This window comes from Pseudopodoces humilis, chromosome 3, assembly GCF_049639895.1.
Source record: "Pseudopodoces humilis isolate 2021_Gansu_Grassland_sample_001 chromosome 3, ASM4963989v1, whole genome shotgun sequence".
NCBI classification, from domain to species: Eukaryota; Metazoa; Chordata; class Aves; order Passeriformes; family Paridae; genus Pseudopodoces; species Pseudopodoces humilis.
Genome location: NC_142202.1, coordinates 60,172,689 through 60,196,901, shown reverse-complemented (window position 1 = coordinate 60,196,901; position 24,213 = coordinate 60,172,689). Strand labels below are relative to the sequence as shown.

The window sequence follows — 24,213 nt, the reverse complement described above, 5'->3', positions numbered from 1 at the left end:
ATAGGAGATTGAAGAGGCAAAAATCGAACTGGGTTCCACCAATATTAACAAAGATGGTGTTTGGGACAGTATTCGTTTTGTGTAGAGGAGGCCGCTTTTTTTATCTTATACAGGTAAAATCTGCAGCAAGTGAATGTATGTACACATATGTATATGTATATATGTATATACATATATATATATACATATATATATATATATATATATACACACGTAAAAATTGCATTGACTGATCTGTATCTGCAGTGAATAAATCAAATTGACCTTTGGTCTTGTATGAGAGATGAGTTAGGAGCTTAAGATCTCCCTTTCTCACTTGGTGGCAGGAAGACTCACATTGCCCAGAAACTTTCACAGTCTACTAAAACAATTTTTTTTTTTTTCCCATGAGCTTTGTCCTAGTCCCAGTAACTGATCCCATCACTTGTGCTGTAGGTTGGAGTTTTTTATTGTCTGATGTGAGCTTGGACTTAGGTTTGAATACTCTCTAGAACTACAGAGTGAAAATGAAAAGCCTAAATACTGTATTGCTTTAAAAATGGTTTCAAATGCTCTACAGCTGTAGTGTATCAAGACAAGAGGCAATTGGAGTATAAGGAAAGTATTTTTGTTTGGACCTGTATGTTAATTTTTGTTGGCTACTATTTAAAATGAAAAGTGAGAAAGCCCTATGCAGAGAAGGTGAAGGTAAAGGGTTTTAAACCCGCGGTTCCTGGGATAATATGAGAATCTCAGGTTAAACAAAGCAGTTGTCTCTGACATATTTGAGTATTACTTCAAGTAGTTAAGAGGTGACACATTTCAATAAAGGCACTGAAATTTGTTGTGGTTTTGGTCTTGCTTTACTGGGTTGTAACATATTGACTAAAAGAGATGTTTCTACAACTGTTACATAACAGAAAAGTGAAGGAGGAAATGTATTTGCTTCCAACTCCTAGCATTGTTTCTTAGATTAGAACTACAAATGATTTTTTGTAGATTATTTTATGCAGTTCAATATATTATGAATTATTTGTATTTTTTCCCCTAAGAAACTAAACATTAACAGAAATACACATTTATTTTCAAGTGTTTTATACACGGAATAAAAAATGTATAAAGTCCATGCAGGACAGTTTACACTGAATTGAGAAAGGGTCCTGAGGCATTGGTTGTGTAAGCAACTGTTTAGATATAACCTAGGGGGAGGTGTTTTAAAGCTAGTAGTGATGATGCTGTATTAGTGAGAGCCTGATGATGTAATACAGTGAAGTCTGGAGGAGGAGGGATTTTTTTTTTTTTTTTTTTTTGTTGGACTGACAGGCATAGTAGGAAGAGTTTTGGGATCTGTAGGTCTTTTTCTGATTCCCGAAGCAGAAGCAATAGACTGAAAAGCAGCTGGAGAACACTTGCTGGCTGTGTGTGTATGTCAGAGAGACCAACAAAAGGAAGTTAGGTGGTACCTGTGAGGCAGACAGGTGGTGGAAAGGTGAGGTTTTCTTGGGAGAGACAAAGAGGTGACTTGTAGCCTGTGCTGCTTAGAAATGTTCATTCAAAGGGAAGAAGATAGAAGTATAAAATTGGTCTCTTGCTGATACATGTGCCTTGTGTCTCATGCCTATCATTTCTTGCCCTTCTTTTACAACCCTCTTTTAGGATATAAGGAAGAAGAATTCAGCTGGCCCTCCTACTTAAAGGCATGCAAGGCTCAAACTGCTCCTAAATCACTGTTTGAAAACCAGAATGCAGTAAGTAGTCGTTTGTTAGTGATGGTGTAATTGTGAGTATGCTCATGTGTGTGGTAGAGTCTCATAGCACATTTCAGTGATGGCAGACTTGATCCTGAAATTTCAAATAAAAGTGTTTACAGCAAAATGAATAACATTCTAACATTCTCCATTGCAGCTAACCTCTGCAGTTCCAATTCATTATTTTTCTGCTGTATCTGTTTAAACTTCCAATGCATTCTTAAATTAAAGATTTGTTATTTGTACTGTGTCTTGCACCATAATCTTGTGGAACAAGAATGGTCTTTCACAGAGAGTATCTAAGACAGCTAAAACTAACACATTTAATTTTAGCAGCATGTTTAGGACTTCTTTTCTTTCATAAACCACTAGTCGCTGTGTTTGGGCATTTCTCATGTCAGCTAATGAGGCTGCTGTCGCTCTGTTAGGACAGTTAATTGGAAAACTTGGAAATGACATGAATATATTGACTGTGGATGATGAGGAGATTTCTGGATTGATAGTATTTATCTTCAGTTAAATGTCTTCCTCTATGTAGACAGTGATTCCCTCGGGATTTCGAGTGGGGATGAAGCTGGAAGCCGTAGACAAGAAGAACCCGACTTTCATTTGTGTTGCCACGGTAACAGACATGGTGGACAATCGTTTTCTGGTTCATTTTGACAACTGGGACGAGAGTTATGACTACTGGTATGATGTTTTTGTTTTGTATCCTAGTCAGATATATCAGAAATGTGTTAGCTTTAAGTGCTGTTTTCTGTGATACTTTCCAGACTGGTGATAGTTACTGGACCAACTTTTGCTAGATTTTTAAGTATGGCCACCAAAGTAGGTCTCAGTGGCAGACTGAAGGAATTAATTTTCCCGTGTGAGGTTGCATGTGAAAAATGCTGAGGTTGTGCTAAATGAGTGTTAGTGTGTGCTGCTGCATTTGGAGTTGTGGATTGATTTAAATTACATATTAATCTCCGAGGCTGATCTTTTCATTGGAGAATATAATCATGATAATGAGACTAAGTGTACTTGGAATTAGTTTTACTTATAATTGTAAATTGAAGGGAAAGCTGTAAGTATTCATAAGGTTCTTGATTTCACTTATGTTGAAATCGAACTAATAGTCGTGTTCTGTAAAGGATCAGGACAGTGGCAAAACCTGATTTTAGTCCTCTGTGTTCTACATTCCAGTGGAAACTGAGCTCCTGCTATGCTGACCTGTGTTAGAGATGACCTTTTTGCGTGTTGTGTGGTGGAGGAGCTGTGTGTATCTATATGGGAAGGTCAGTGGATGGAGCAGGATGTACTAGGAGCATAAAGACAGTGAAGGAGATTAAGATTGTTACAGTGCAGGTTTGTATTTGCACTTGGCTCTTCATTTGCTAGATCACTTGGAGCAATGTAGTTTACCTTACAGTCTTTGGAGAGTAAGTTACTGCAGAACAGGTAGAGCATTGTTGTGGATCCCCTTTATGGCCGGGGTTTGGCAGTGGCAACTTAATTGTAGAGCTGAGCCTATAAAAATAAATGAAGAAAATTTTCTTCATTTGTATTTAATGATGACTTTGGTACTATGTCAATGAGAATGCCACAAAACTATAAAAGTAACTTCAAAACTTCGTGAATCCATCTCTTCAAATAATAATTTTGTGGACAATGTGACAAATAAATGGAAGTAGAACTGAACTATTGAAGCAGTAGTGAGCAGTCAGTTAAGTGAGGCCAAGAACTGGATATCAAGATAGTAGACCATACAAGTCAAAGACCAGAAAGATTAGCAATTATTTCCACAAAGAAGTAACACAAACCATACGTTTTTCCTATAAAGCACCGGGAAACTGGGGACTGGGAAAACTTACTCTGAATATTTTGGTATTTGAATAATAGATACGACATTAGATATTGATATATCTAATAATAGATATGGCATTAATTAATAATCAAAATGGCAGTTAGGCAAAGCTTTTAGGGAAAACATAGTGCAATATAACCCATAGTTTGTTCAGAGGTAGCATAGGCTTCTAAAATACTACACTCTATATAGCAGACATATACTGAATTTCAGACTTGTTTATATTCCAATGTCAACAGGAACTCTGTCCACCAATCTTTTCAGAGGAGGGAGAAGCAGCTTTTGAGTACATAACCAAGCTTTACATTTATAGTATTAATTATAGTTGTAGTATCCTGAAGTGGGTTTTCTGAATTTTATATGTAGATACATGACATAAAAGGATATCTAAAGGATATCTTATCCTAAAGGATAAAGAAAATTTGAAGTAGAAAGCTTATAGGTTTGCCCGTAGATTTTGAGAAATCATTGTATCTGTGTTTACGCTAACGTCAAGCTTAAGTTTTGTTCTTTTGGTGAAATTGTGAAATACCTTTCTGGAAGCAGCAAGAAGATGCTCCTGGAAGTACTGTACATGGAAATTAAATTCTGAGTAACGTAGCCTACCTCTCAGCATTGTATTGCAAATAGTGAATGGAGGAAGAAGGAAAGAAAATGGGAGAAAACAGTGGCAAATGAAAATAAGCAGTGGAGTGTCTGACCGAAAGAGAGCCTGAAAATGTAACCTGAATACATCCCACTTACATTTTTAATTTTAGATATCAGGTTTGTAAGGGCCTTAAAATATCTTAGGTGCATGAATTTCATGTCTACCAACTGCTATCTCTAACTAGAAATTAAAAGGTTTTTTGAGATTACCCAGAACTGAACCTCACAGTTTCCTTGTGCCTGCAAGTAAGTTTCAATCTCAGAATTATAATGAAGGTGAAATGCCTTATTTTGTGTATGTTGGTTATTTTTAAGCAAGTACCTCTTTTCTCTGTATACCTTATGTGTTTTATTTGGAGTAGACTGAACTTTGTCACTGAGGTTAAAATAACCTTTCCTATTTTTGGATACCTGAAGGAGAGTTGACTGATACCACTGACTTCAGGCAACAGAAATCCATTACCATCGCCTAAGGGTTTTTAGGCTCCAGGCTTTCAGCCTGAAGATTCTCTTCCTTACTTTCTTTCTGAGCATTAGAAAATACATTTTTGGTTCAAAGTAAGTACCCTGGCTAGAATTAGTCATTAGAGCAGTTCTTTAATGCATGCTACTTTCAGTGTATTATAAATCCTATTAAATTTTCCTTTGATAGTGGTTTTTAGATGGAACAAAATTGTCAAATTCAAAATTTTATTTAATGAAGGAGAATTTTGACCTATACAACGTAAGCCTTCAGGTCCTTTCCATCTGTTCGTCTCTTTTGATGAAACATAATACTGCTTTGAAAGCTGAAGGCATTCTCGTTCAGTGAAACTTCTTAATTTTCATACTGTTGGCTGAACCTGGAAATAGCATTGGGAATCTTTAGGTATGTCAGAACTATGAATTAACTACAGGTCCATCCTATATTCCTCCATTCCCTTACATCAGTTTTGCTTACACACAGATTGATGTTGACTCATCTAACTAATTTTTTTTGTGGCCAAATGGAAACACAGCCAGAGTTCATGAAAGAGGTGAAGCTGTTCCAGCTTGTTGCTGCCTGTCCACAGGAGAAGTGGTGCAATGGCTGTGCTGGACATACAGCATTCCCAGACTTGCTGCCTCAGAGAGCTCTGGGTGCCCTCACTTATCCTTGGTTTGGTCTGAACTTCCCCTGCAGAGAAAGCTGTAAAACTTGTAAGCTTTTGGGATCAGCTTACCTGGAGTGTGTTAAAATACAATGACCCATGCATCACTGACTGCTCTGTTCCTGTCTTCCACAGAAAAAATATTTCTGAAGCCTCCTGTGAAAATAAAATAGCTTTTGATTTTTGGAACCATTTTTTGATCTGTATGACGTTTGGAACAGGCTGGGCTTCAGTTGTGAGACTAAGAGGCCAGCTCTGTTCTCTGTCAGTACTTACTACTTTCCTAGCAGCCAAGTCCTTAAAAGTTGCACTCTGCTTGTTTAATTTTTGAGATTATTAACTTTGCTCCACTCTCTGAAAGGAACCATCTTTTTAGAGGGGTTATATTACATCAAAAAGAAGATAAAAAAGTCTTAAAGAACCACGAGTCACAGTGCATTCTTTTAACTATTTAAATGGAAAATGAACCATTATCTGACCCTAAATTTCATGTGAATCACCACGCAGCTTTCTTATCAGACTTTAAATAGAAAATATGGTAATGTTTTATGGTAATGCTATACCACCTCTGGATGCATGCCATAACCTCCTGGATTGCATTTTGAGAAGCCCTGAACTAAAATTATACCAACTCTATACTTGTCAATGATGAAGTATTCTCAATTATGCACTAGATGGGGCTGCAGGATAGTTTTTATGTTTTTCTTCCTTTTTTGTTGCTCTGTTGGATGACTGACATGTCACAATCAAGTACTTGTATAAGTAGCATTCTTGAGGGCACATTGTTTTTTATGGGTGTATGGGGCATGTGTGCATAACTGATTTTTGATAGATAATATTTTTGTTATGGTCTGTATCTACACTTATTAAAGTGAATATCAGAATATCAAAATCTTTGTTTCCCAAAAGGGAAAATCAGAAATCATTTCAAAACATAAAATTATTATAACATATACACTTACTGTAAAAACAATGCTGACTATTTAATTTAAAAACCTGTCCAGAGCTTCAGGTGGAGACGTATTTAAGAAAATATTTTCCTGAAATATTTGGTATTAACTTTTTCAGCAGCAAGCTGAATCATCCATCTCTCTTGATCTAGTTAGAATGATCTGTATATGTGAAACAGTTTTTTGGGAAAAATTAGCAGGAGAGGTGAAAGTGATGAGTAGAAGAATATTAAGTCATCTTCCCTTAAGCCATCTTCATGGCCCTCCTGCCATGAGTTAAGGACTGTTGAACCTTACACGCGTTCCTTTCGTGCAAAGTGGTGCACACACCAGGGAATTGTGTTGTCAGCTGCCCTCAGGTTTCCTTATTGCAGAGCTATTTCCTGGCCATTTTCATCCTGTAGCTCTGCCCTGCTTTGATGGTTTTTCCTTAGTTAAGATGTCCATAAATCAGCAAGCTGTCACTTGTCGTATCCTTTTGCGTGGCTCTCTTACAGGTTCAGCTGGTGTACTCTGCTGCTTTTGGCTCCACTTCAGCTTTCTGGATTAGCTTCAGTTTCCAATATGGTTATTAGATTTCTTTTTCTGTCTGCATGTTCTCACACAATGGAAAGAATGGTTCACAAGTGACATGAATTGTGGGGACATTGTTAATCTTGTTTTATTAGTCAAGCATGCATTTGTCACATCCCTACTTCTCGGCAGAAGGTGGTGTTGGTGCTCTGCTGTGGTCCAGGGGTAGGTAGGTTTCGAGGTGAAAAATCCTTCAGCTCTTGCTAGTGTTGCTAACCTTTTTTGGCCTAGCAAGCATCCTCACAATTCATGGATCATCGTGTTTTATGAAGTGTGTGAGCTGTGTGATCTGTCTGCTGTTTGGAACAAAGGAGATAAAAAGCTGCGGGATGTGGCAAATTGATTGTGAAAGGTCAGCATAGCCTTTAACATGTCCAGTTGACAACTCTTAGGCTTAATATGATAGACTACTGTTGTTCTTCCAAACTAGATGTATGTCCATTAAATAACAGACATTAAAGAATAATAGTTTTACTTTAAATTGTGTGTGGCTTTTACTGATCTCTACTTTACATTATTAAATAAACTGTTAGAAGCTAAAAGGCCTTGTAAAATCAGTAGGTGAAGATGGACTGTATGATCTGATTTTGCTGGAACAGGGATCTTTCTTTTTCCTGAGTCCACCATGGTTGCAGAAGCTGCTTACAGGTGTATCTGTAACGACTGGGGTTTTCTTTTAAAGCAAGTCAAAGTTTGTAGATGTTTCACAGTACTGTTTTGCAGTGCTGTTGAATTACAAGTTGCTTTGTGTTCCATGCTCACTGTAATGTCAGAGCATCTTCCAGGAATCCATCTTTGATAGCAACATTCCTTGGTTATTTGCTTCTTCTTGAATCTTCAAGGCAAGAAGTGTGTGCAGTGGCATTCATTTTTCAGAGTTTTATTAAAATGTGTGTTCAGACATATGCTTGAGAATTCAAACCAAACCAAATGCATTTAGGTTTGTCCTGATAAGTGTTTTTACACATCTGCTTGATTAAGTATAATACTGATAATACCATAGTGATCCTGAGCATGGGAAGGACTTGTTCCCAAATTTAACTTGGGAAATTTTGAAACTAATTTGTGAACTTCAAAACATTTTAGGAAGTAAGAGGCTATGTCTTTTCAGTGCAGAGGTATACCTCATACATGTAACACTCCAAGCACGAGAGGGATTGAAGACAGGAGTGCTGCCCCACATTCTTGTTAGCTTCTCCTCAGAGTGACCATAAAGAGGAAAGAAGAGGTCAGAGGAAGCGAAGGACTCGCCATTTTTCTCTTATTTTTGGGGGGCAAAACACTTCCAGGAGTCAGGTGCTGAGTTTTGACAGTGCTAAATTTCCACAAAAGGTCTCACTTCCTTTGCTTCATTTTATTGATGGCAACTTCAGTGATGTAGAGAGTACCTGGTGTGATATTATAAATACTAAATACATACAGTATGGCTTTATATATTGTAGGAGGGCAAAAGATTTGTATTCATGAACTGAGTTAAATCCTTGGCTGTTGTCAGAGCCATTACAGAGTCTATCTAAGGTAGGTTTTATCTGCTGGGAATTATCTGATTGGCATCATTACAAAGCAAAACTAGCAGAACTGTTTCATATATATAGCCACAAGATAATGATATTATGTTGGCCAGTATTCTTCATCATTAGTGTTTCACTCTGTTTAGGTAGAAGGCAAGAGGAGTACTTGTTGTGAGACAATATTCTGAGGCACCCAGCTGGCATTTCTGTTGTTGAAGTTTATCTATACTGAGTTTTAGACATCATGTAAAATATTTCTCAGAATTAAAAAAAAAAAATAAAATATTTCTTTGTTTTTCTTTTGTGCAGTGATGGTTCAAAACTGTGATGTGATATGGCCCAGGGTCCAGTCCACAATTTTTCTGTGCTGTGTTTCCTTTTGCAATCCCTAAAGTATGTTTGTATTCCAGATCTGAAGACCTGGCATTTTAAACCTTAAGACTATGGAGTGCCTGCATAATTTACCTTTAGTTTCTTCTTCTCTCCTGCATGGTTCATTTCACCCTTTTAGGTATTGCACATTATCAGCATGTGATATTTTGGAAGTATATACATTAATATTGCTAATTAAGGGGACTTAATTAATTTGAACTTCCAGCATGCTAATGCTTTCTGGGTAGATACAGATGATGATTATTTTATAGCACTCACAGAGAGCCCCACACTGTTGGGTATTTTGCATTAGTAACTCGGGTTGAGGGAAAGTGGAGAGAATACCTGTTATTCTCCAGCCTAGTGATGGAGACGTTGACTTCAGAGAGGAATAAAACAGAAACTGGATCACAAGTGGTTTGGTGTTTTGCTCAGTAATTATTATATGAAGTATGTGTCTTCATGCATGGTTGCTCTCTGCCTGTCTTCTGTTCTCATCAAATATTTGAGAAGTGTTTGGAAAACACAGGAGGGAGACACGGTGTCTGAATCTAGACTATTGCTTGGCTGCTTAAGGTTGATTTCTTGATCTCTCCCTGGGGAGATGAAGAATGAAGGCCTTAGCTACTTCAGCTTACTTGGACTTCACTTTTTTGGCTTCCCTGGGTCCTTGGAGCTCATGGCCACTGGAGCTCATGGCCACTGGAGAGATGGAAATGCTGGTGGGGGTCTCCAGAAGAGAGAGTGGGGGGAGTAGTTGGAAATATTTGATGTCAGCTACTGAAATGCCTTTAGGGATAGGAAATAGTGGAAGAGTGTGGTAGTGCACTGTAATACTGAATTTATCTAATTAAAGAAGAAATTCAGTGGGCCAGGCTCCTAAGAGAAGCAAGGTCCTTAAGGGCAGATCTACATGGGTATTACATGGTTATAATATATGAGTTTTCAGCTAAATAGAGGCAAACAGTGTGTTTGCACAGTGTAGTGCAGTGCCATGCAGAGTGATGCTGGTGATTTGTGTCAGCAGCATGTTTCTTAGTCATCCTGACTACATAAATACAATGTACTTTATTAAAAAAGCACTGCCAATTGTTCAGCCAACTCAAAAGCCATCACTAAGTATCAATGCACACACAGGGATGGTGCATGTTTCACAGCAGAGCCTGATAGCTTTTTACTTTTCCTGTAGATCTTCATTTTTGCCTTTACTAATAATATTGAGTACTAATATGCTAATTATAATATATATATTATATATTATATATTATATACACTGTGTTTTATTGTTTAAAATGTGTTATGAAAGAATATCCTAATATGTAATAAGGACATATAGTTCTAGAAATAGTAATTTAATATCGCAGAAGGCTTAAGCAGGTTTTCTCTTGTCTGCTTTTAGATCAGTTTTTTTACAGTGTGTGTCTCTTTTGTTTGTTTTCATAAGAGGACTTGATAGCCGGCACTCAGCTGCTGCTTTTGTCTGAGCAGTGTAACTGACCCAGTGAGCACAGTGAGAGTGATCTCTCTCACTGCTTGAGACAGATGTCAGCACACATAGCTCACACTGCCTCTATTAGTATTCTGTGGCTCTTGTGGCCTGCCACAGGCAACAGCAGTAGTGCAGAATAGGATGCACTTGACAGAAAATATGGGAAGTTGTTAACCCTTTAAGTAAGAGAGCTTGATCTGACTTTTTGCTTCACTAATTTTATCATGGAATTTGGGATTTGAGGCCTAAAATGCTTGTTTTGTTGGGTTTTTGGTGGGTTTTTTTTGTTGTTGTTTGGTTGGTTTGGATTTTTGGTTTGGTCTTTTTTCAGAGTTTTTCTCAGACTTACATTGCTTATGTGCTGCTGGGTTACACTAACATGTTTATATCTCCATTTAAGCCACTCAGAATCCAATTTTGATTTTTTGCTTGCAATTGGCAGTGCATTGCAGTTATACGTGATTTTCTCCTCCAGGTGCAACCTGGACCATTAATAAATCTTTAAGCTTTTGGTTTCAAATTTTGGTCTTGGCATTGCAAGACTTCCTCTGTCTTTGATGAGATTATGGTGTTGCAACTAGCCAACATGATTCTACCAAGAGTCTCTGCTTGTGAATTTTTCAGATCCAGCATCATAGCTTCTCTAAACCACTAATTTAAAGGACTTAACTTTCTTGATCTTCCAGCAAAATTGTAAATAAAGCCTTATGCTTGTATATGTGGTAACAAGCCTGGGTTAGACGTGTTCGTGTCTTCAGGTTATGTTTGCAGTGTAAGTTGAAGTTGTTGTGGGTTATTTGGAATATAAGTCCCTCTTGTAGGTCTCAGTTTGTAAGCATAACAGGTTGTCTGAAGAGCTGCATTTTCAGGCCCTTTTTTTTCTCCCCTTCCTCCAGGTGTGAGGCTGCTAGCCCACATATTCATCCTGTTGGATGGTGTAAAGAACATAAAAGAACTCTCATCACCCCACCAGGTTTGTATCTTGTTACATGTCTGAAAGATTTAAGGTGGCTATAGTCAGCTAGCATCGCTAAAATAAGCTTTCTATTAACTCTCCTGATTTTCTTTCTGTAATCAGGAACTGATATTTGCAGAGCAGTAATTTTTTTTTTACAGGACTTAATATATTGAAAATAGAAGTATAATAGATGTTAGACATTAAGTATGCAAATATATACTGATTTAGTTAAGAGACATCTACTCACAAAATATATCCCTTGAAATCTGAAGGACTTTGTATTTTTGGCTGAATGGCTGACAAGTAATGTAAGACTCACATTCTGAAAATACTGATAAAGCAAATTCCAGGTGTGTGAGATCATTGCAGGAGAGAAACATCTTCATGTGAACTGAGTGTGCAAGGTAAAGGATTGATAAGAAAACTGCCTTACATGATCAAGGAATCAAACTTGGGTCTTCAAAATGAAGGAAAATGCTATGAGAGAGATGATAAAAAAGGAAGTGTATTCATTGGTGTGAAACTCGAGACTGTTTTTCAGGACTGTTGTGTATGGCTGAATGACCTAAATGCCCTGTTGCAGAAGCTGGCATCTGGGATCAGAGAACATAGAAAGTTTTGATTGGTTAAAACAGATTTTGACCAAAATTCTAATAGCCAGCAATCTTGAGAAGTTGTAAGCAATCTGTCTGTCAGGAGGTTAATTGCAGCCTATTATTCAGTGAATCCCTTGTAAAACAAATTAGAATTGGTTTTGTTCTCTTCTAGCTTATAAATACTAATATTTAAACTTCAAGTTAAACTTCTGGTGCAGAGAAAAGGTGAAGGACAGGCACCGCCTTTTCTTTAACAGCCAAGCTGTCTTTGTGTTTCTTCCCTAGAGTGTTTATAAGCATGACATTTTCTGAGAAGGACAACATCTTCTTTGATGATGTCTGTAGATTATTCATAAACGTCCAGCATATTTTGTTAGAAATTTAGTTAAAAATTGCTCACTAAAAGAGTAACAAGTAGCCAGGTGTGCTCAACTGTGGTACAAAGCTATCACTGATTAGAGTGCTTACCAGTGAATGACTGTTTGTTACCTGAATTAATTTCCTCAGTTAACTGGACAGATTTTTCCAGTCCACATTATTTATACTGCAGAGGGGATCACAGAATATTCTCATATCCAAAGCAATTGTGTAAAATAGCTACTCAGTAGTGTGTATGAGAGGATTGTTGACTCTTTTAACCTGTATGGTGAATTTATCAGAGACAATTTAGAAGAGCCTTTCTTGCAATTATTTTGTAAGTCCAATGTATAAATCAAAATAGTATTATTAAAGTGCTAGGCACTCTGTAAATTAGGCATTACCTTAATTTTTTGCACTGCTGTGCTTAATTTTGCTCATGTTTGTTCTGTGCCAGATTATCCACATGCTAAGCATTTTTCTTGGGAGAAGTATTTGGAAGAAACCAGTTCACTACCTGCACCTGCAAGGGCTTTTAAAGTGGTGAGAAAATGCTTAAACTTCTTTCATGCTTTTAAGTTCATGTAATTAATTTGTTTAAGAAGATAATACATATATGGTATTCCTATATTTCCAAATGTGTCCAATTAATTAGTTGCATAATGGGTGGTTTATTTTTATGCAAGTTTGCAGTTCACTGTTAGAAATCAGATTATTATAAATAACTATTAATGTATTATTTTAATTATTATAAATGGGATTAGATGCTACAAATATATTACTAATGAGTGTAATTTGCTGTGGAAAATTACTGCGTACTTATTACAAATAATGAGATAGCTACTGAGTTGTGATAATGTATTTTGAAGATTTGTATTTCTGTACGTTTTATATAGTGCAAAAGATACTGTGTAAAAATGAATGTAAGAAGTTCCATCTGCTTGTCCATCTAGTCCATTGTCTTGGATTTGTTTTCAGTGCCCCTTTGCAGACCTTTTCTTCTGCAAGCTTGCAACTAGGGCATGTGGGCAGCATCCACAGGCAGGTCCCCAGCTTAACTATGGTATTTGTGGGCAATATCCTTTTCTTTTATCTTTGTACTTGCTAGTTTCTTTCAGTCATCCATCTTTTTGAGTTCTTAAGGTTTCTGTGATGGTCACTACTACAGAAGGGAATACACAATGGCTTGAGCTGGAAGGGACTTTAAATATCATGTGGTTCCAATGCCACTGCCGTAGACAGGGACACCTTTCACTAGACCAGGTTTCTCAGAGCTCCATCCAGCCTGGCCTGGAACACTTCAAGGGGTTGGACATCCACAATTCTAGGCAACCTGTTCAAGTGCCCCATCACCCTTGCAGTAAAGTATTGTTTCCTAATATCTAATCTAAACCTACTCTCTTTTGAGAGAAGTTTGAAATCTTTTCCCCTTGTCCTGTCACTACATGCCCTTGTAAAAAGGCCCCTCTCCATCTTTCTTGTAGGCTCCCTTTAGGTACTGGAAGGCTGCCATTACCTCTAAGCTGATCACCCCTAAGCCATCTCTTTTCCAGGCTGAAAAAAACCCAATTCTCTCAGGCTTTCCTCACAGGAGAGGTGCTCCATCCCTCTGATCATCTTGGATTGCTGTTGGGAGCCGGCATTGGGTGGCCAGTAGCTCCCAGCCCTTGCCTCACAGCACACTGAAGCATGTTTGCCTCAGCTTTTCATATAAGGGATACTAATTCTCAACTTTGCTAAGAGCTAGATTAACAAAAGGCAAAAGGTGGTGTTTGTAGCAGTTCCTGGGGTCAGTAGATTACCAGAGGTTATTAGTGACTGTAGTTTATCACCCCAAGGTGTACCTGTTTTAGCAGTGTTTCTTAATCTTACATTCTCTGCAGAAATACCCTGAGCAAGGATTAGGAAGCTATTTGATTATATAGCTGAGACAGTAACATTGTTTTGTGTTGTATTATGGGAGAAAATTGAGTTCTTAAGCAGCAGCTGAAGGAAAAACACCAATACTCTGAGAACTCCTAGAGTGACAGATACATTATTTTCCTAAAAAATTAGAGTAAGCCTCATAACTTGTCTTGTGAATATGTTCCTTTAAAATGGAAAAAATTTTGCTTTAGTTTTCATAACTGCAGATGACAAACACAAAATCTGATACTCCTACCAAAGACACTAGTATTGTCAAAATAATATTACAAACCCAGGCATTTGGTCCTGTTTGTTACTGTTATGCTGTGGATTAGTTATGTTTTCAGTAGGAGACTAAAAAGGGGTTTGATTCATGAAACAAAAATACATACCAGAAAGCACAAATGTGTTTCCTGTAGACAATTCATAGACATTTCAGGCAGCTGGTATGTAATGCTTTATTAAATACTGCAATGAAACCGTTGGCAAAAATCTCTAGGAAAACTTCTCTAGAGAATTTAGAAAAAAAAAGCCGATTCAAACTGAAGATACCCATCCTTGGATGGTTTGAATCCAGTCCACTCCAGGAGAACCTGGAATCCCAAAGTAGTTACTTTGTTTCTCTATATTGAAAACAATAGTTTTAATTACTTGGATTTTTAGTAGAGGGAGGGCAGATTTGAAAAAATAAAGGCAGAAATTTTTTGATGGATGATATATATATTTTACAGCTGCATCAGATTTGAGGTTTTGTTGTTTCACACAGTATTGTTCCTCTTTTCTAGAAACCTTCTCATGGCTTTCAGAAAAACATGAAACTCGAAGTGGTTGACAAGAGAAATCCAGTATTTATCAGAGTAGCAACCATTGTAGATACAGATGACTACAGGATAAAAGTAAGTTTCTCTGTCTTATTGTACTATTCTGCTTAAGTAATTGATGATGATGTAGTAAAACCAAAATCCTACAGTTGTAAAATTAACCATGGAAAGAAATTAGTGTATTGCTCTGTCCTGCTAAGCTTTTGCTCTTCCTTTTCACTGATTGATATATGTGTAATTCCTTTGAAATGGGTTGTTTTATTGTCCTCTTAGATACTTGTGCTGAGGTGGGTAGTTAGAGAGCAGAGTTGAATATATTGGAAAATTGTTTTGGGAATGGTTGATAGGAGAAAATTGTCTATTCTATCAAGAAATGTGATTATTTAATATCAAGTGTCAAAGGGCTGCTTTGATATTTGTGTTAGGGACCATAAAATATTTGGTCTAGGTTAATTGAATCTGTCTCTATAAGTTTCCAAGGGGAAGAAAGAGATACATGTGAGATATGAAAGAGCCCTGATCTTTTGTCCTGTGTCAGTGATTTCTGAAATTCTGAGGTTTCTGTTAATTATGGGCTTTGGATTGGATTAAGCTAACTAAACATATTTTTAATATGTTTTGCAGAAGTTGTGTACTTGAATTAATTTTCTTCCATTGTTCAAAACCAGTTTCCACTCTGAAGGCCTTCAGTGTTAGAAGGGCTAACATATACTAGATACCAAATTAGAAATTAAGAATGTGTGTGTTTGCAGTTTGTACAGATTTACTAGGCATACCTGTTATTTCAAGTAGGAGGTGCAGCTGAAATTTAATTTGGAATCATCTGAATTAACTGCTGGTAGAAAGTCATCAGCACTAGTATCTTCACACCTACGCACTTTCTACTTCAAGTTGGACATACAAAATAAAAAAAAACAAAAAAAAATCCATCCCAAAATAAAGGAAAAAACCCCACCTTGCAGTCTAATGTATTAAATGACGGGATTTGTAACTTCTAGGGCACTAATTTGACCCTGTAGCATGAGTTGAAAGAGCTCTGTTTGTACGTGTCTGTGTGTACGTGCATCCACACGTGTGTGTGAGAGCCGAGGAATTTACTGGTACAGAGGTCATGCAAGATTTGAAGATATTTAGCTTCCATGTGAAAAAATGTGCGCATAACCCATACTGTTAGGTGCTGTCCTACAAAGTCATGTGCTTCATCTTCTCTTCAGTTTCAACTCTTTATATCCTCTATAGTCTGATTTTAGTAAAATTGTTGCTTGTATGATGGTGGGATTGTTTGTTTTCTATAGATAAATTCAATTCTTTTAGTCCTTTGCATACTGCTCTGCTGTTCTTAAATCCAGCTCAAACAGGAGATTTAAAAACATTTGGATTTTTTTGGTTTTTGGGGAGATGAAAAAGGCAGAAATTCATGCTTAAATTTAACTACTAATGTGAGAACTGCATTATTCCTAGGATTTGAGCCTGATAACACAGTAAACAACCATATGACGTATGGTCGTTTACTCTTTACTTTAGTAGAGTATGCCTGGGTCCAGAATGTAATGTATGTGTATTTTCTGTGCAACTTAAATAGTTCTCTGAAAGTGACTTCTCTAGTGGACAGGTCATTTCTAGAGATTACGCAGGTAAACTCATTTTATGGAGAACTTTCCTGATCTAAAATGCACTATTCTCCTTTTTGTATTTTAGGTTCATTTTGATGGCTGGGATAGTATTTATGATTATTGGACTGATGTTGACAGCCCTGATATCCATCCTGCAGGCTGGTGTACAAAAACTGGACACCCTCTTCAGCCCCCACTTAGTAAGGGAAACCACACTGTAATGTAATGACGGTAAAAGGCGTGTGTGCTGTCCTGTCTTTTCCCCCTGCCAGTGCCATTCAAGGAAGAGAAGCCACTAGGATATGCAGGATAATTGCAAATGTGACATTTAGTGCAAAATCAACAGTCAGTAATTAATCACTTTTTAGTAGATGGCTTTATTGACCCTTTCTGCAATGGAAATACAAGAACCACAGTCAAAAACAGAAGTAATGTAAAAGACCTCTTGTGTAAAATCCTGGCCTTCTCAAAGCCTGCACTGGAATTGCTGCGGCACTCAGTAGGGGTAGGGTATCACTCCTTTTGTTCACATCTCTCTCTTGATGGTTACTATGCTTTTTGGCTCAAAGGAGTCCAGAGTGCACTGAGAAAGCACTGCTTTCAAATGCTGTGGCAAATCCTCAGAAGCAGCTAATGTCCTTTTCTTCTTCAGCTGAGCAAAGAGGGATTAATGGTGCCCACTTTGAAGATAAATCTAACAGAAGCATGGTACCAGTAATAACACTGGATTTACCAGCTTGCCTTCACTGGGGATTTTGTTTTACTTGTTGAGGAAGTGGAGAGGTTGCAGGGAGAAGAGACTTTTTGGTAAATACATCCCTGCCTAGGCCACTGTGTTTCTGGATAATGACAGTGAAATCACTTTAGCCAAACTTTGAGCAGATGAGTTTTTAAGTGAGTGCTCTTCTCTGAGATTGGTTTATATAGTGACTCTGGGGTATGGTTTGCACAGTTGCTGAGTATTCACAGCTGTAACAAGGTCAGAAACAACTGTGCTTGAAAAATAAGAAGTGCTGAGCAATGCCGAGTATTCAGAAAAAAAATTAATGTAAAATAACAGATAAGTCACACACAGTGTGAATGTGTTACCTGAAAATCACAGTACCTCAATTCAATGTCTCTAAATGCCAAGAAGAAATTATTCCTATCCAGGGTGTGATCAGAGTATATTCATTAGTTTTCTGAGCACTCCAGCAGTAAAGTGATGACTGCCTGTTAGGAAGTTAATCATTCTGCCTTCAGAATCTGAATAGAGTGTTGTAAGTGCCAAAGAACAAAGTGAATAATGAGGAGAAGACAGGATGCTGCATATCTGCTTCTTAATCTGAGATGTGCTGTCCTGTGTGCTGAATGAGCAGCCCAGTGGGAAAAGAAATCTGTGGCCACATAAATTAGAATTGTATCATATGGCAAAAGAGCTGTATAAGGTTGCAACATTTCTATTATGTAAGATTGATACATAAATAAAAATCTTATGCTAGGTATAAAATATGTAAATTCATCTTTTGGAGACATTAAAAGAAACGAGGTACTGGTGCCCATCACATATAACCTGCCATCTCCTCTAGGTGTTGGCTTAGGAGGCACTGTAGATCCCTTTTAGGATGTGACTGGTAGAAGTAACTTTCTGTTAAGCTACAAAAATTAAAATGGATGGTATGACAGGAGAAGAAGTTGACCATCCATGAAATAGGAAAAAAGTAATAAGCTGCATAAATACTTAAGAAATAGAATGATTACTGAATAAAATATTAATCCAACAATATGACTTCGTTTTATTGCCATGTAGAATATAATAAAAATTGCTTCCAGGTAAGTTAAAAGGCATTTCCAGACTTTGCAAGGGATTCATGAGGAGACAAGAAAATATTTTGCAAGGCAGTTTCTGCCTCAGTCAGTATGATAGGACTTTCAACTATGAGATCCAGGTCCCTGTCTTTCAGATTAGAAGCTTTGTGTGAATGGTGCAATGTTAGCAATATTAGTCTAGAGCAGTTACCAGTATTCATGAAGGATTTTTGATAGCAGTTAGGGAACTAAGAGCCAAATATTGATGTTTATTTTAGTATTGTTTCACAGTGATGCAAACATCAGTTTTTCACATAAACATGGACAAGCAGTTGTAGCTCTTTTAAATTACATTTTTAAGAGTTCAGATATTTTAAGTGAAGAGAGAACATTTACAGTGTTCTGTACAGTGTTCAGGGAGTTAATTTTTTCAAAATCAGAACATCAGTGAAGCAGGACTTTACAGAAACATCCCTATTCAGATAACTCTTCCTCTGAGTCCACTTACTTGCTACATTTTAAGCATGATTTCTGCATAAATGTAGAGAAGGTGAAATTCCCTCTTCTCTCACCCATTACAGCCATTAAAGGCTATAGAAGTCTTTGGACTTCAGTGTAGTGATAGTTTATAATATTTGCAAAGCTGGAACATTTGGTGAAAAAAGCTTTTAGACTGCTCTAATTATACATAATAATTCTCTGTCTTTCGTTATCCATCTGCGAGAAAGAATCTTTCATCTGGAAAAATATTTGAATAGACCTTTTCATGTCTGTATTGTTATCTGTAGGAGCAAATACAAGTTCATGTGCTTTTCAAGAAGAGCAGGTACAAGAGGGGGACAGTGCACACTTGCCAGAGGCACAGCAGGTGTTCCCAGGGTCATGTCCTGGAGCGTGGCTGTCTCTCACTTGCTATGGAACTGTGGGTTTTATATTATATTTGCTTGGGCCTCAAAGCTCCTTTTGGCATGCATCCTTTAATGTCTCTTCAGACATCATTGTTACAGGGTGCTGAAAATCAGATAGACATGTAAATTCAGAGAAGTGAAAATGTCAAAAATCTCCTGATGGCTTATTCCTTTTAGTAGTATTTTCGGCCTTTGTTTTCACTATTTTTTTACTGGAAAGCTTCAGTTAAAAATGTGTAAGGACAGTACACATTACAAACACATCCCTGTCTTCAGGAACAGGGATAGGATAACTTACTTTTACTGTGCTCTTGCAAAACAGCCAGGTTCCGACTAAATGTAGATAGTAGAAGAGAAATTTGATGTCATGCAGCTCCTCCAAGATTTGTGTTCTTTATATAGATGTAGTTCTGTTGTAGAGATTTTCTTGCATGGAATAAAATTATTTCTCCAGTGGACTAGCTTATTTAAATCTCCATCATGCTTTTACAGAATGTATTAATTGAGGTATTTCTGTTTACTTATTTCTTCGTTCTTGTTACAATGCACTGGTATTTGTGCATATTTATATAGCTTTTAAATATTAGAAAAATTTTTTTAATGTCATTTGTAATTTCACCTGGTATGCAGGTCCCTTGGAATTGGTGGAAGCTTTAGAGCATGGAGGGTGTCCCACAGCAGGATGTAAGGGAGTTGGACACATTAAAAGAGCAAGACATATCGGCCATCATAGGTATGTTCTGTGAAATTGATTTTATTCTTTCAAATTGAGGGATGCTTGCAGATGGTTCTTTTAAATTGTTGCTCATAAGAAAACAGATCCAATCTGGAAAAAAATAGGAAATCTTGTAAACCTAAATATGCAGTTATTTCAGTTGCCATGGTGAGCATACTGAAATAAACATTAGCAATCTGTAACTTTGTTTCACCAGGGTGTGCTGAGATAAGATTTGTTGTATGTTACTTTTTGTCACAATTGGTAGATTCAGTTACTCTGTATTTCGTTCCTCTGAGGATTCCTCAGCTTGCTGTCCAGATTGCAAAATGTTACAGACAGATATTTAAAAAGCAATAAGTTTTGAACCTTTTGAAATATGAGGTCATTGATTTTATTATGGCTTGGATGTTTTTGTTCTGCTTGGTTGGTAAGGGTAAGGATTTGCTTGTTGGCTTGGAACAGTGCTAGAAAGGAAATTCCGATTGATGTGTTCCCAAAGGACAGCTTGCTGCTTCTGTTTAGTGTTTCTAGAGGTGCTTTGTTGGACGCCTTCTGAAGGGTAATACAGAAATATGGACATCCCATCCTAGAGAGTAGTTCATATCAGCATGGGAGAATGGCATGTAGGGGACAGAGTGACAATGACCAAGTAAATGGGAAACATTTCCCAAGTTGAAATTGTATTTAAATAATATCTACAGTGTGAGGTGAATCCAGACTGTTTCAGTAAGGGATGTACAAGTAATATAGTATGTTTATTTGAGAATGAAGCATCATAAATATCATCCTCTTACCTTTTTGCAAATTAGAGCTTCCAAAAGTTGTCATTTTTCCATTACATAGTCATAGAATTCTCAAATGTCATATCACTTTGTTCTTCCTGCTGTCTCATATGTTGGAGGACTGCTCTTTGGTTATTTATCTGTACATTTTTCAAGTATCATTTTAAACTATCTTGATCCAAGAGTGAGCATTGCAATCTTTTTATGTTTTTGATGAGAGAATAATGTCCTGTTGACTCAAATTATGCTAGAAGGTTTTGCTGGTGTATCATCATGTGTTAAGGTCCTGACTAATCCCTATCAAAGCTACTTGGCTAGCAAAACTCACTGTATTGCTACATGTTAGTATGCAAAAGGCACCCTCTGCTGCAAGTCCTTCCCTATCTGCAGCAGAAACATTGTTTGTGCTGTTAGGAGCAGAAGAGCTCCTGATGCTAGGACAACATTTATCCCCAGGGAGGGATAAAGCTAGGACAGCTCCAGTGACAAAACTTGTTGCGGTATGAATGAACCATGATGTTCATTCATACCGCAGTGTGCCACAGCACTGTCTTTCAGACGATTCTCACCCTATTCCTGTTGTCTTTTTCTGTCTATGTTATTTTTCTTTGGTTTGTTTTTGTTGTTTTTTTTTTTCCCTCCCAGCTTTTCTACCTTTGCTTTTCAACTTTCCCTTTATTTCACTCAACAAGTAGGATAATTCCTTAGGCAGCCAAGTCAGTCCTTAAGAGGTTATTGTCTCTTACCGTACTGTAACCTTCTGCATTCATAGCATTAGTCCACTGCAAATGTGAACTAAACTAGATTTGCCTAAAAAGATTCCTGACTGCTTATCTGAAACCCATTTAATTTCATATTCAAGTAGACTTGCGTGTTCTGTGATTTATTATTGCATCTAATGTAGGAGACAATAAATTCCTATTCCTTACCAAGTGCTATATCAATTACTTAGAATCAGGTGGACATACCATGGGTTTCAGCCCAAAGCTGAAACTTAAAATAAGAAAAAAAAAAAGGAAGTGAATTTATCTGAAAAGTTTTTCATTTATGATCTCTCTAAATAAACACTGGCAATGAAAGTTCTAGTGTTTGAGATGGAAGGAATGAGTAAGAGCTATATGTCTGTTTACTTTGTGTAGCCTTTGCTTTCATAGCTACATTTTCTGTGCTTTTTAGAGGTGGTTTTTCTTACTCATCCTGAATATTAAGAAAAGAAACAAACTTATGGCATGTCATTGTGCTTTTTTTACTGTAGTCTAAGCAATCCTATTATTTGCACATTACCTGATAGTTCTAGGCTATAAAAATATAACAAGGAGATTTTTTTGAACATAAGATTTGCTGTTTCATAGCAAGTATATTTTACTAGTAAGTATCTTATTCACTAGCTATTGATTTACCCTCTGTGATGATATTCCAGTTTTGTTCTTGAGTATTTCTGTGGAGAATAATGAGATTTGTTCTAATCTGGAGCCCACAAACTTGAGGGTCCAAGTCTCCACAGAAATCCCAACATTGTACCACCACTTTTTTCCTGAATTAACAAAGAGATTTTGAAATTTGTACAATTTTCCACATCAGGTTGCATTCCCATGGCTCTTTTATCTTGGCAACCTTGAAATGTATTTAACCATGCTTATCTTGTTTTTTGTGATGAGGTGCAACGCATAAATGCCTGTGTGCAGAAAAGATGATAATTTAAAATGCTAAGTAGTTCTGAAATAATTTTGAGAGCTTGTTCCTTAGGAATCAGATGAAAGCCTCGGTGAATAATTATACAGCAGCGCTAAAGCACTTACTTTTTGGAAAAGTTGATGCTACTGAGGACTTGGTATCTATCAACAGTTGATCTAGGGTTATGTGTGGCACAGCTGAAACATCCTGATGTACAGATTGTTAGCATTATGCAAATCACCTGCATATTTATGATTGTGGATTTTATACCCTGATGTTTAATGCATGCAATAATTCTCAAGTTCAAGCAGGAGTGTTAAGAGGTTGGTTGTAAGGAGTTCATTAGTTTTGAGTCAATTCTTAATAAGTAAAGATTTTTGTCAGAAACTTCAAACTTCCCATGCATTATGTGTAAGTTGAACTGAAATGATGTGGTAGAGGCTGTGTTCAAAGACATCACATGTACAAACATGAAGCCTCAGATCAGCAGGAGATCACATCTGTTTGGTCAGTGTCTGCTGCAGTAATTGTCAGTTTTTTGATGCCAGTCTCAAGTGTTATTTTATCTTTTATGTAAGGTCATCGGCACCAGCCAGATCCGTTGTAAAGTACTCTTAATTCAGGTTTAGACTGTTGAAGCAGCTTTCTCCTAAAAAATTAATGCTTTGATTATAAACATGCACTGTAATTTGTGAAAGAGAATAGTTGTATTGCTTGTTTGAGACTAGTTAAAAATGTTTTCATAAAGCCTGAAGTAAAAAGATCACTTAACAAAATCCATTAAAAAAACCTCCCAAAAAAACCAACAAAAAAAATCACATCCCTCAGATGCCATCAGGATCTTTTCTCTGAAGGTTTCTTGTCAACCATATATTGCTACCAGCTGATGTGGCCACCTGGACATAGGCTGCTCTAGTCTTATCCATCCATTACTCCAGTCTGGAGCTCTCACACAGCCTCATCCCTTGTCAGTGCTCAGCAGTAACTTGCACCTGAAAGGCCCTGAGGAGCTGGTGTTGGTAACATTTCCAACCAGTATAGCTGAACCAGGAGACCTGTCTGTAGCTTGATACAGGTTTGCAAAATATTCCAAGTGTTCATAAAGCTAATAATCTATATTTAAAAGTACCTCGTATATGAGTTCTTAGACCTAACAGAGTGCTGCCTTACTCTTCTTTAGTTTAAGAGAGAATCCCGGCCTGTGTTCCCTTCTGATATTAGGTGTAGCTGAGAGTATTCCGTCTGGATTCAGTGCTTCAGAAAATTTGTATACTGCTACGAAATAGGAGCATCTTCAAATGTCTGGAGAAGACTAAGGTCCATGCCTATCAGCAGCCCAGTTTTATCCTCCTACCCTTGAACTTTACAGAAAAGAGATAGGTATGTAACTGCACCTAGAGTTAGAATTTGAGTGTGATAGAAGAGCAGTTGCAAAGGTGGGATATGCTATCAACACTTCTGTTCCATCAGACAGTTGTGGAAAGTGCTGGTGATGTAAAATCCCAGGCCTGTGATCAGAATGGTGCATTGCCTTTTTCTCTCTTCATCTTTCATGATTCAGTAAAAACAGAAACTTATTTAATGCTCAGTTTTTACTCACCATATGCAGGACCCTGGGAACAGTGGATCCCTTTCCTTGGAAAATTCTTGTCATGTCATACAAATTGCCAGCCAGTCTGCTGCCATTTCAGTAGTGCCCTGCAGCACTAATTGTTGTGCTGTGTTGATCCTTCGGCATTTGGAGATGGCTGATTACTCTCCTGTGTGGGGGTGTGTGTGTGTGTGTGTGTCAGGTGGTATTAATGTGAATGTTTGTTTACTGAGGCAGGTCTGATGATAATTGAGAT

General features: G+C 37.3%; 1 protein-coding gene across 5 annotated transcripts in view; it reads left to right on the top strand.

The window, feature by feature from the left end:
* L3MBTL3 (L3MBTL histone methyl-lysine binding protein 3) overlaps positions 1-24,213 on the top strand; it is a 78,912-nt gene that overhangs the window by 35,746 nt on the left and 18,953 nt on the right. For all 5 annotated transcript variants that reach the window (XM_005518344.2, XM_088052959.1, XM_088052958.1 and 2 more), the window contains 7 exons: positions 1,636-1,727; positions 2,266-2,417; positions 11,143-11,219; positions 12,615-12,700; positions 14,848-14,958; positions 16,582-16,696; positions 19,823-19,925. In XM_005518344.2, coding sequence (XP_005518401.2) covers positions 1,636-1,727; positions 2,266-2,417; positions 11,143-11,219; positions 12,615-12,700; positions 14,848-14,958; positions 16,582-16,696; positions 19,823-19,925 — 736 coding nt within the window. The remainder of the gene's footprint in view (positions 1-1,635; positions 1,728-2,265; positions 2,418-11,142; positions 11,220-12,614; positions 12,701-14,847; positions 14,959-16,581; positions 16,697-19,822; positions 19,926-24,213) is intronic.